The sequence below is a fragment of the Melampsora larici-populina genome (assembly GCF_000204055.1).
Source record: "Melampsora larici-populina 98AG31 unplaced genomic scaffold MELLAscaffold_4, whole genome shotgun sequence".
Lineage (NCBI taxonomy): Eukaryota > Fungi > Basidiomycota > Pucciniomycetes > Pucciniales > Melampsoraceae > Melampsora > Melampsora laricis-populina.
This window is the reverse complement of record NW_006768768.1, coordinates 235,784-247,927: the sequence shown is the minus strand read 5'-3', so window position 1 is coordinate 247,927 and position 12,144 is coordinate 235,784. Positions and strand designations below refer to the sequence as shown.

Here is a 12,144-nt window from a genome sequence, read left to right as displayed (position 1 = left end):
TTCATATGGAAAACATGGATCCAATGTCCGCTCAATTTCAGGTGAATTAAGTTGATTTCCATTCTGGCTGCTAATAACACCACCATAAGTCCAAAACCGTTTCCCAACACCATCTGCTGCATCTGGGAGATGATGAGCAGGATCTTTCTGTCCTAGCAATGTATCAATATGGAACCGTACACGACGCTACAAAATAATCAATTATGAACACCATCATCAATATTGGTGAAGTTTATTTTGGGTTGGGAAACTGAGTAGACAAATCACTTACAGATACTGCACCACCATGGGTTTTTACTTTTTTTGCTGTACACTCAGGTGTTTCTGCGCCTTCCTCGCAGCCCCCACTATTAATTCCTTTCTCGACAATGTTGGATAGAAGTTTGAAATCTTTGCTCATGTCATCCATTCTCTTGACCGTTTTCATCAATCCACTCTTCAGCTTAACTGAATTTACCAAAAAGAGCGTAATTCAGATATGAGTGAATAAATATATAAATTGATGACATCATGAGGATAAACATGATGAGCTACTCACATATTGATTGCATCATCCATTCATGTGATCCTGTTTCCTTTGTGCTTGATGGCCCAAACTCCTCAGATGGACCTGTGGGTTCAGCGGCGGGCTTGGGATGAATTGACAATGATGGTTTGTGAGGTGGCTTTTTGTTGGATTTTTGTCGGGTACTTTTTTTCTAGCAACATTTTGACTTCCTGAAGCCTCATTGTCTGAGGGTGGTTCTCCGTCGTCGCTTGTGTTCTCCTCGCTGCTGGATGGGTTATAATTGTCTTCGGAAGATTCTTGAGCTTTTGATTTTCCTTTTTCTTTGGTAACAGACAATAACACAGTTGGGCCAGGTCAAGGTTACAGAAGGCGTTTATGTTCCATACTAGGAAGTAGAGATGTAGCTGAAGGCTGCAACTCAATATTACTTGCATGAATTTCTGGCACAAAATCAATTCAAGGCATGAGATGAGGTTCAATCACGCTGGAAAATGAGACACACACCTTTTGATGAAGCGGGTGTTGTCTGTTTATCTAATTGAAATGTAAAGTCATGTGAAGGCACTACAACTAAAAAGAAATGTGATTGTCATCAGAGTCAAATTTAGAAAAGAGACAACTGAAGGCAAAATTTTCAAACTTACTCAGATCAGCCGTCAGTAACCATTCCAACAGCTTCTATCATCTCCACAAGCTCAGCCTGTTTGAATCAAGAAAAGTCAACATGGTTTTCCAAAGCCAACATTGTGGGTTGCATTGTATGTGAAGTTGCAGTCTTGGGCTTGGGCCCACTTGATGATTTTCCCACTTTTTTGTTGGCAGAAAGTCGAGTCCTCTTAGGTTTGACATACTTATCAAGTAACTCGGATAGCCTGCTACGCTTATTCCTATCAACTGAGATACCACCACCATCATTGAGTGAGGCTTTGATTTGTTTTCCCAGATCTTGATTTTTATCTACAAAGTCAAGAACTGCATGTCAGCTAGATACTCAAGGATACCCAATTCTTGGATAAATGGCATATGATATAATCAAGATAAATACCAGTCTGTAAACTGTTTGATTTGGAGTATTTGTGTCTCTTCACACAACCAGTTGCTGCAATCAACGGTGATTCTGTATTGGATTCTACTGGAATAAGACGGCTTTGCAGAACCCGACAGTTTGAGCTTACTGAAGATGATGTACTTGCCATGCTAAAAAAAAAGAACAGTCTGAAGATGATGCTATAAAAAGAATGATTATTCAGCTGTCAAGGTGTTGAGTTCTTTATACTGATGTACTCAAGTTAAAATGACTGGTAGCAGAATATTGACAAGGAACTCTAGAGGAAACTCAAGAAGTATAAACTTGAACCATCATGGAAGGATAAGAAATTCAAAGCAGCGTCAATTTCTATATGAAAAGCAAAGTATTGGAGCCATACAATAGCGTCTGGTGAAGTTTTACTCAAGACTGAGCAAGACCAACACATGAAGTTAAGGCAATAAAGATCACGAGAAACAAAAGTCTTTGTACACAATAATACACTACATGCAACCAGATAAATTCTTGATGACTGAAGCTATCCTTGAACCACTTGACAACCGCTAATTACTTGTTTTGTGAAAGCAAGCACATCTCTATGGCTATACACTTTTCCCTCACCGGCTGATCAATGTACACATCATTTAGTTCATATTCTTGAGTTGGAATTGTTCATGATTGATCAAAAACTTGTCATGAGTCATGATGAGATATAATAAGAGTCCTTTGAAGGCTGATTCATGGGGGTTGCTACAATTCCAGAAACTTGTCATCCTCATCGCTCTTTTCTGATGAGTCCGCATCTAGAAGTCCGGCAAATTGCACTGGAATCTCCTACATGCAGCCATTGTGATAATAGGGCCTATGTTTTGAATCCGTCAAAATCTAGATTGACCACTTGCCCATAATTTGTTGATATGATCAAAGAATGTTAGTATTTTTCTAGTCAAACCCCGTGCGTCGGGGATATCCTGATAGATCTGTTCAAATCAGAGGAGATAAAATATCTATCTGCCCAGGGATTCTGGGGCGGTAGCATGGCTTTTCATATAATTGATGTACATGAGGCATAAGATATGACTACAGCTTGTAACGCCCAAGAGCTCTTGTCATAGGGACCTTCTGAACAATGAGATATCTCTTGAAGATAATAAAGAAAGCACGAATATTACCAGTTGATTACCCAGATTCTCTTTTCCCCAATATATTTTGAAGATCCCTCTGATACAACATCATGTCCAAACCTAACCAATGCCACATTTATCTACCTAGTTATATCCTTGATTTTGTCATTACTGATTGAACTGGCTCTAGGATTGATCCCGACCACTTCCTAAGCAAATCCAGTCTCTCACAAATTGTGGAGGTTATCATAGCATTTTATCCTCATCTACGTTTTACTGAACACGCACAAAAAGATCATGAACTCCTCCTAAAGGTTTTCGTTGGGATGATTGCTCCTTGACTATCAAATTTATTCATCCCGCTCAATTGAAATACAGACTACCTTCAAGCCATGCTATGCACGCCAATCGGCGATGTTGGACCATTGATGAGATGGGTCAACTCTAGCACAGACATCAACGCCAAACGTAATCAGCACTTTGAAATCTTCTGTCTCACGAACCTCAAGAACAGTCGGTATTGCCTTGCGGCAGAAGATCTTGAGCAGTTTCTCCAAAATTATGAGTATCTCAATCAATCATAAGTCAACGAAATTCTTGCTCTTCAAGATGATGACAAACATGCCCTCCACAAAGCAACCTCTCACCTTAAAGGCACCCACAAGACATTAGAGTGGTTCCATCTTCTGCTGCGCAAGCCCAACCTTTCATCAACAGAGCGTCTAGACCTTGAGGAGCGGTCAAAATCTGCAAACGCCTTATTGAAATCCCATCAGAAGACCTTTGATGTTGCTATCCACAATGTTGCATTTGTTAATGCATTGTGCAAATATCACAAGTGAGTTCAAAGGTTCTTCTATGGTTGGTTTTAAGTAAGCTTTAATTGACTCTATTGATGAATCACTTAGGGATATCCTTGCCACCAAACAAGCCGCTGGTACTTCTAATTAGACTCATTCACAAAGCTACTAAATATTCCTGTTTCGACCTGGTTATCTGTTTTGTTTCATTGATCTGTCTTATTTTGTGATCCCCTGTTGTCAAGTTTTTGTGTAAGCTGTACCAAAAAATTGTGATCACGACCAGAGAGACCATACTTTTTGATTTCACTAAACCAAATCCAGCGTAAGATGCATTGTAATCCTTTCGGTTAAAGCCTGCTGGTCTTCAAGCTAAGACAGCCAACTGGTCTTGGAAGACATTCTGCTGGTTGATGATAAAGATCAATCAGGAATCATAAAATGATATCCACCCTCAAACATTCTTATTAATAAATCAATGATATATGGGGTAGGGAATCTTATATTAATTGGCTTCTATGAAATACCACGCAAGAAGTTCCAGCTGCACAGCAAAATCACTATATGCACAGTCTCTGTTTGTATATTAGGAATATAGATTTTGCATAGAGAATAGCATCGGTATAGCCATGAAGAAGAATGAGGTAAAAGAGATCAAGATATTGTATTGAAAACTGAAGCGCTACCGGGTACTGAAGTTGCTATGCTCTTTCCAATTGGAGGTGGGGCTGTTTGCTTTAATTACATCAATTAATTACAATATAAATGAAGACTTTTTACGTACATCCTTACCACCCTGATTTACCTGGATACCATTAAGAAACCCGTTTCCAAAGAATGGACAAATACACACAAGTGAATCATCTCAGGAATCATCTATATTAAAGTAAAGATGAATCGCTTTGCTGCATGATCTTTTTGTAATCTCCCATATACTGATTTATATATTCCTTCAGAGATGTCTCATCCATTCCACCGTGAACTATTTCTACCAACTTACATCCTTCAGTACGTGAATAATGCAGTCGACAATAATAAACCAAAGCTTGATCACCAACTCTTTCTAGACGAAGCGGCCACCTCTCAAGTTTTAGAAATAATTCATATGTTCTATCCTCAAATCAGATTCAGTGTAGAGGCAGAAGATGATATTTTGTTTTTACACGACGTGTTCCGCAAATTGATACTTCCCCATCCTTGCACTTTGATAATTCCAGATGGCATCAAGTGTGATGTACACTACTTTCAAGCATCGAGCGACTTTCCAAACTTCGACACAGATGACGTGTATATAACCCTTGAGACTGGTGTTGACCCCCACCACATTCTTGAATTTGACCGTCTCATTCTCTGCCCCATCAAAAATGGTCAACCTTGTCTTGCAGCCAACAACCTTATGAAATTTGTTAAAACTTACAAGCATCTCAACAAATATGGAATCTCTGCCATTGATTCTGCTTACAAGAACGCTGTAGAGGGTATTCAAGAATCCGTTAGCTTTATTCAAAATTCTCATCAGGAGATCGAGGGGATTGGTTTACAATTATTCGACTCTGAGATCTCACAGACCGACCACCAAGACCGCCAACGCCGTCTTGAAAGCTCAACCGCAATATTACAATATTGACAGAAGACATTTGATACCATTGTTCAGAATGTGGGATTGATTCAATCGTTATTAGAATATCATGAGTAAGTCATATGAATTGATCACTCTATGAAAAGTTTCACAAGAAATCTTTTAACGTCTCGTAAGAAAGATCCAGATCGTGTCTAAACTAGAAAGTGTACGGAATGGAACTGATGGCACAGTATACCGCGTAAGACACTTCTAGCTACACGCTGGTCTACGCCGAGAACAATTTGAACTGACCTGCAAACTCGAAGGAATGGTACGAGCGGCGAGGTTAAAGGTAAGTAACAGACAAACAAAGTTGATGATTGATTCTTTTCGACGCGACAAACCTGATGGCACAGTATACCGCGTAAGACACTTCTAGCTACACGCTGGTCTACGCCGAGAACAATTTGAACTGACCTAAACAGGTTCAGACAGTGAGAAAAAACAGTAGAGACAAGCACAAGAAAAGATATCAGACTCAGCTCTATCTAAAAGAGAAAACAGAGGTAAAGAAAAATAAAGGTACCTGCAAGCTCGAAGGAATGGTACGAGCGGCGAGGTTAAAGGTAAGTAACAGACAAACAAAGTTGATGATCTGAAAAAGTTATCCAAGAGAAAAAGTAGTAATGAGAAAAAGATTAGTTCTGAGAGTTTGTAAAGAAAAATCTATATGATGGTGAATTGACTTACTGATTCTTTTCGACGCAAAAAGAATCAGAAGGGGGGAAAGAGGGAGGAACAAGAGATACAAATGACCCTGAGAAAATTTTCCATCATCCCTTGACACAACTGAAATCTGCACTATCCTAAATCTACGCCTTGACGAGCCACCCCTTAATTCACCCTTCCCAAATAAGACAATTCTTTTCCCAAAAGAATCATTACCCACACAACACTCTGTACACACCTCAAACACCAGTAACAGTGATTCCAACTCTGTAATGATCTTTGACCACCTTACTCAACACTATCACAACACTCTACCAACCTTCTGTGTAACTATTCTGACTTATAATACTTACATAACATAGAAAATTGGGGACAAAGAACCAACCCAAGCCTTTTGGATTGTCTTGAACTATCCTCCCAAAAAATCTGAGTTGTTGTGCAACATCATTCTGGTAAGATTTAGATCCTATCTCTGTGCTGGTATTATAAAATGAACTGATCATGGCACAATTTGGTTCAAAACTCATTCAAAGTTGCAGGTTCTATCTGATTCAGAGCGGCTTCACACCATTTGCAGCTGGCGCATTGCCTTTGATTCAGCGGCTTCACGTCAATTTCTATTTGCTGTTACTTCCACCGGAATATCTTTAAATTGTTTTAAATCCATCAAGTCTCATCTAATTTGTGTGGTTGTTGTTTATTTGATCACTTATACTATACTCCTCATACAATGATCAAATTCACAGCTTGTCAAGGTTTGTTGTTTGGAAGTCTTACAATCATACAGTATTTTAATTTTTTGTCTACAATAACGATGGAAAATCATGCATGTAGTGCTTCATGACACAATCTATTCTATCTCCTTGGCAATGAATGACCAAAATGTAAAGCTTTCTGATCATTCTCATTTGCAAATTAGATACTGGTTCAGACTTTGTAGGCAATAATGAAACTATTGATCATCCCAAACCCATCATATGTAGTTGTACTCGCCTGTGCTTCAGTGTGGATACTTTGTAGAAATTGAATATTAGAGTGGCTTGCTTTTCAGACAAACATTTTTTAACATAATGATATCTTATATTTATGATGTTGAACAAGAAAAAATTGAGGGTGTGCGTCTTCATTTGCAAAATGAAGATTGCTTGATCATACTTTCAAAAAAGCGTAAGCATATAACAATTGACAGAGAGTAATATAAAAGATCCCATGTTTGATAAATGGTAAGAGTAAAACATGTGCCTCAATTAAAATGCTCACAATTGCTTTGGTATTGTGAACTTGTTCTCAACAACAAACCTGTGAATCTGTACTGTATCAAAAGTGTTTTCTCTGCCCACATGAGAAAGTGGGCAAAGGAAGTGGAAAAAGAAAACCACAAGTGAGTTTTGTTTGCCCAACTTGGTTTTCTGTGCCCGCGGGTAAAGATGAACTTTCATGTAGTGTGTATGCCTTCATGTAGCTCTTACTGCTGCTGTCATGAATATATTCGGGACTGCCTCACATTTGACGTCTTTCTGGCTCATGGACATGATGTGTATCACAATTGAATTGTCAACCTCCCGTGGGATAGTTCCCGAAGCATTGGTTTCTCAACTAGAGCCTGTTGAGAGGTCTACCCTTCAAAGATTTCCACGCAACATCAGCACGGTCATTGGATGGCTCAAAATTGACCCTTTGTTGATATTCATGAACTGCTGTAGATCCTGCTTTGCGCTGTACCCATTATCAAGAACACCAAAATCATGTACTCATTGCGTTTCTAGCATTCCAGGAGGGCCTGACGCAGATGGAGAGATCCTGGATGATAGCTCATTCATCCACGACTTCTTGGAGGAAACCGGCGGACATTCCTTGCTACGTTATTCCCGAGGTATAGAAGTACCTGTTTGACGTTACGCTTTTCAAGATCTATCAGAATGGGTGGCCCGTTTGTACTCTTGTCCACACTTTGAGGAATGGTTGGACGAGTCATTGATTGAGTCAAGAAAAGATTATGATCCTGATGCCTCAGTACACAACATTCATCAATCACAAGTTTGGAAAGAGTTCTGTGGACCTGATGGCAAACAATTCACAGCAAAAAGTGGTAACCTAGTCTTCGGAATGTTTGTTGATGGTATCAATCCACTCGGAAACAAGCAAAGTGGCCATCACGACTCAATCACATTCATTGTACTTATATGCCTTACTCTTCCTATCCGTATTAGACATAGACCAGAGAATGTTTTCCTGGTTGGAATTGCTCCAGGTCCTTGCAAGCCGTCACTGGAGCAGATGAACTGGATTCTACAACCAGTCGTCACTCAGCTTCTAAAGCTATGGGAGCCAGGATTACTTTTTTCTCAAACACATCAATATAAAAGTGGTCGACTTATTCACTGCGCTTTGCTGCCCTTCATCGCCAACATTCCAGCTCTGAGATGGTCCCTCGGATTTCCAAGTGCCACTGCCAAATACTTCTGCTCGTTCTGTCTACTTGAAAAGAATGATATTGAGAACTTTCTTTAATCATCTTGGCCATTACGCACGTGTGATCAGCATAAGCAATGGGCAAACAAAGCCCGTGATGCAAAGACCGTAAAAGAGCGCCAGAGCATCTTCAAGACACACGGTGTCCGCTAATCAGTATTGAATGAGCTCCCGTACTGGAACATTGTTGAATATCATGTGGTTGATTCAATGCACAATCTCTTACTTGGACTTCTTTCTTGGCATCTACGGCGGTTTTGATCAATGCAAGATGTTGCAAATGAGGAAGATGTGATGCCCCCTATCAGTAAAAAAGAGTTATTCAATCTGTTTGATGAGCATTCAAGCAAACCTCGCAACCGCCCAAATGTAGATCTAAACCCAGAGCTAGGTGATACAAATGCTCCTGGGACAATACATGATCTATCCTCTTTGCAGGATGAATCGAGTAGTGGGGATGAGTTTGATCCGCTTGGTGACGCAGATTGGGATTCCAACTGGATCTCACCCCCTGTTGACAATGTTATCTTTGACAAAAAGATGCTGCAGATGATCAATTCTTTATTACCAAGAATTCATATCCCAACATGGATTAAACGCACAATTCCGGTTGTTGGGAAAGCTAGCTTTGGACAGCTCAAAGCTGAGGAGTGGCGTAATATTTTTACGATCCAGTTACCGTTGACTTTGATCCCTATCTGGAGTTGTCAAGATCATGTCAAAACGGCGCTTCTTAGAAATTTCTGTCATTTAGTTTCTCTGGTCAACTTAGCTTTGAAGCGAGTTATGAACGCTGGCCTGATTGAGCAATATCGCCATCATGTGCAAGAATATCTGAAAGGATCTACGTCGCTCTTTCAGCACTGTAAACTGGCACCCAATCACCACATGTCCATACATCTGGCTGATTGTCTTGAACGGTGGGGTCCAGTACGTGAGTGGTGGTTGTTCCCTTTTGAGCGTCTAATGGGCAAAATATCAAAATCCAGCCATAATAATCATATAGGTTAGCTGCAAGTTGATGGTAGTGCCTTGTTGTTCCCGGGGCCTAAGAGAGTTTTGACGTGAAACCTAAGACGTGCCTATATTTTACCACACATGAATGTAACTGATGTCAAAATTTGATTTGCAATGAAATCCTTTAACAAGACAAACTCACTGCAACACACCCACCACATGTATTAGTTGCATCTTGTCAGTATCACGATTCTTGATTGTTCTGTGGACCAAACTTGATAGAGTTTGATATTTGCTTTCAAGTTCTTCCACTCTTTCTTGAGCTTTGAGTAGTGTTGTTTTCAGCCGACTTATTACACTGCTTTGGTCCGAAGTTGTTGATTTTGCGCCTGGGCCGCCGTTTGTCCTGTTCTGATTCACACCACCAGGAGTAGGCGGTTCAGCATCTTTTTTGTGGGAATTGTTTTTTTTGGCTGTTTCAGAGGTCTTGTCAATATCACAGGTTTTTATGAATAAAAGCGACTCCAAGTAAAAGTAATTCACTCACATTCTCCACTGCCGGATCATTGTCCAAAATTTCTGACATCTCTTCAGTCACTGATGGTACCCAATCTTTGTCTGTGTCATGTGCAGCCTCTTTCCCCTTCCCGTTGTCTTTGTTCCGCCTTGGTCCGGTAGTCTTCTCCACTATTGGTGGAGTTGGTTTTGGTCAAGGAAAATCAAAACGCCCGTGTTCAAAACTTGGAAGTCCTTGTGAGAAACATACCCCTTTAATGGGTCAAAGAAATCTTAGATTACCACATCCAATCATGTGCTGTGAACGAGTATACGTGGGAAAGCTTACCTTTTTGTGATGTCGAAGGACCGGCTTGAGGTAAATCTATTGAAAATTCAGGGATTATAACTGTTCCAAATTCATTGTCAGCAATCTTTTAGACGGAAGAATATCTGTAAGCTTGATCAACACCTTTCACATACTTAAATCATGGTACAATTTGCAAGCTGTGACGAGTGCCTCCTTGTCCCTCGTGTATCCATGCCAACATCTCGCAGCATGTTGATTAGCTGAGACATGTGGAAGACGGAATATTCAACCACATCTTTGTCTTTTTCTAAAGTTTGAAAAGTTTGAGAAGTAGGTGTACTGTTGTGTCTATGTAGTTGGTCCCAATTTGGCTTGTGCGAAGCGTTCTCCAAGCGGATATTTTTTTTTATTGGCCAGCCGAGGCTTCTTAGTGATGGCATGTTGGGTGATGAATTCAAGCAGCCTTTCTTGGGATGTCGTCTCACAAACAGTGACACCTGGTTCTTCAAGAACTTCGCTTGGTCCAGCTTGTCGCGCTGGCAGATCATCTGGTCATATTTTGCGGATGAGAAGTCAGTTTCCTTATCTTACTTCAACGCAAATCCTCACCGCACGTGACATCTATATAAGTATTAGACTTACCTGAGACTGAATGTGAGTCATTTTTCCTCTTCTTTCCCTTTGAAAATGCTGCCTGATCAACTGAGTTATCTTGAGAATTTTGTAAAAATTGAAGATTTGACTGGCGCTGACTGCAACGACGTGCTGTGGAATTGGACATTGATGACAATTAGACTGATCTAAATTTGAATGACACTGAAAACTGATAAACTGTGCCTTCTTGACTGTGCGGACCAGCCGAAACAATGAATGTAGATTGAGGCCAAGGTTTAGAATGAGATAACAAATCAGAGATGAAAAATGAGTTTTTTTTATTGTTTGTACCACCACCAGGCAAAGTAATCAATGTGGATAAAGAATGAGGTATGTTGGATGAAAGAATGAAATATGAGAGGATTCTTCTGTTCAACAGATCTTTTTGTCAACCGTGTAATTTTGACAATGCAGGAGAAATTTAGAATGATATATGAAAAATCCGCCAAAGTGATCTGCGTGCCCAACCGTAAAGACCACTTGCATCACTTGATGTAGACAACAAAATCTAATGAGGTATGAGTTAAACCGGATGGAAATAATTATAAGAATGAAAAATGAAGGATGAAGGAAGCTGAGAGGTTCTTGTTTGACATACCTACAGCATGGACGTATGATCAGGCTCAATGAACGTTGCTAGACACATTTGTATGAAGTCCTCCATGATTGGATCAAAGGAAGATATGATTTGAGCAAGGCATAGTAACCTACTCTTGTTCACATTTCAGATCAAAGGATCCTCGTTCCTTCACACACCGTGGTAGTAGTTATTCCCTGGACAACACCAAGCAGAAACATTGGTGCTCAATCCTGTTACCGACTTATCCAAGTCAGAAAATTGAATGAAAAGGTCAAATCTTTGTACAGAAAATCACCCGATTAGTTCTCCAACCAACTTTATCAAATCTACAACTCAACCATACTAACGTCTTCTGTGACCGGACATTGCCCTAGGTCTACACTCGCCGAGAGAGCTCAGTAGCCCGGAAGTGATGATTTCTTGGGCCAAATCATCAAATATTCCTATTAATCTGGCTTTAAATTTCTTTCTTGATCAACCCTCACCTCTGTTGATGTCTAAGCTTAAATTAAGTCAAAGGTTTTCCAAATATTGACCTTCGATTTGTCTTATCTAGTTCCACACAATCTAATCTAGTATTATATCATCATTGGACAGCAGTGTACAGGACAATACCCAAGGATTTTATGTATGTGAAAAAACCAAATGATCTTTGAAATTTTTTATAAAAAGGGAAGAAGGAAGCTATAACAAGAAGATAGATAAAATGGTTGAAAATGTGAGACTCTTAAAAAGTCTCGTGAAGCTAGACAAGATGGTTGAAAATGTGGGACTGTTGAAGAATCTTAGCTGCTGTATTGAGAGAGGCTCAAATTGAATAGTATACACTGATTGTGTTATTTTGATTGACATTTGAAAATATATCTCCAGTGCAAGTGTTCAAACTTGTATATATGGTGTACTATATGTACATACAACAAGGAAGAA

At 39.8% G+C, this 12,144-nt stretch overlaps 2 protein-coding genes across 2 annotated transcripts; both read right to left on the bottom strand.

Moving 5' to 3' along the window:
* Positions 1–232: 232 nt before the first annotated feature.
* On the bottom strand, positions 233–1,704 carry MELLADRAFT_59811 (uncharacterized protein; the record flags this gene model as incomplete). Its single annotated transcript, XM_007405416.1, has 6 exons — positions 233–447; positions 539–665; positions 692–828; positions 1,013–1,078; positions 1,360–1,465; positions 1,684–1,704. The coding sequence occupies 6 exons, from the start codon at positions 1,702–1,704 to the stop codon at positions 233–235; spliced, it is 672 nt and encodes a 223-aa protein (XP_007405478.1).
* A 7,772-nt stretch (positions 1,705–9,476) lies between these two features.
* On the bottom strand, positions 9,477–10,764 carry MELLADRAFT_102624 (uncharacterized protein; the record flags this gene model as incomplete). The annotated part of the gene is made up of 5 exons (XM_007405415.1): positions 9,477–9,584; positions 9,726–9,865; positions 10,023–10,082; positions 10,469–10,531; positions 10,626–10,764. The coding sequence occupies 5 exons, from the start codon at positions 10,762–10,764 to the stop codon at positions 9,477–9,479; spliced, it is 510 nt and encodes a 169-aa protein (XP_007405477.1).
* Between the last annotated feature and the right edge of the window lie 1,380 nt (positions 10,765–12,144).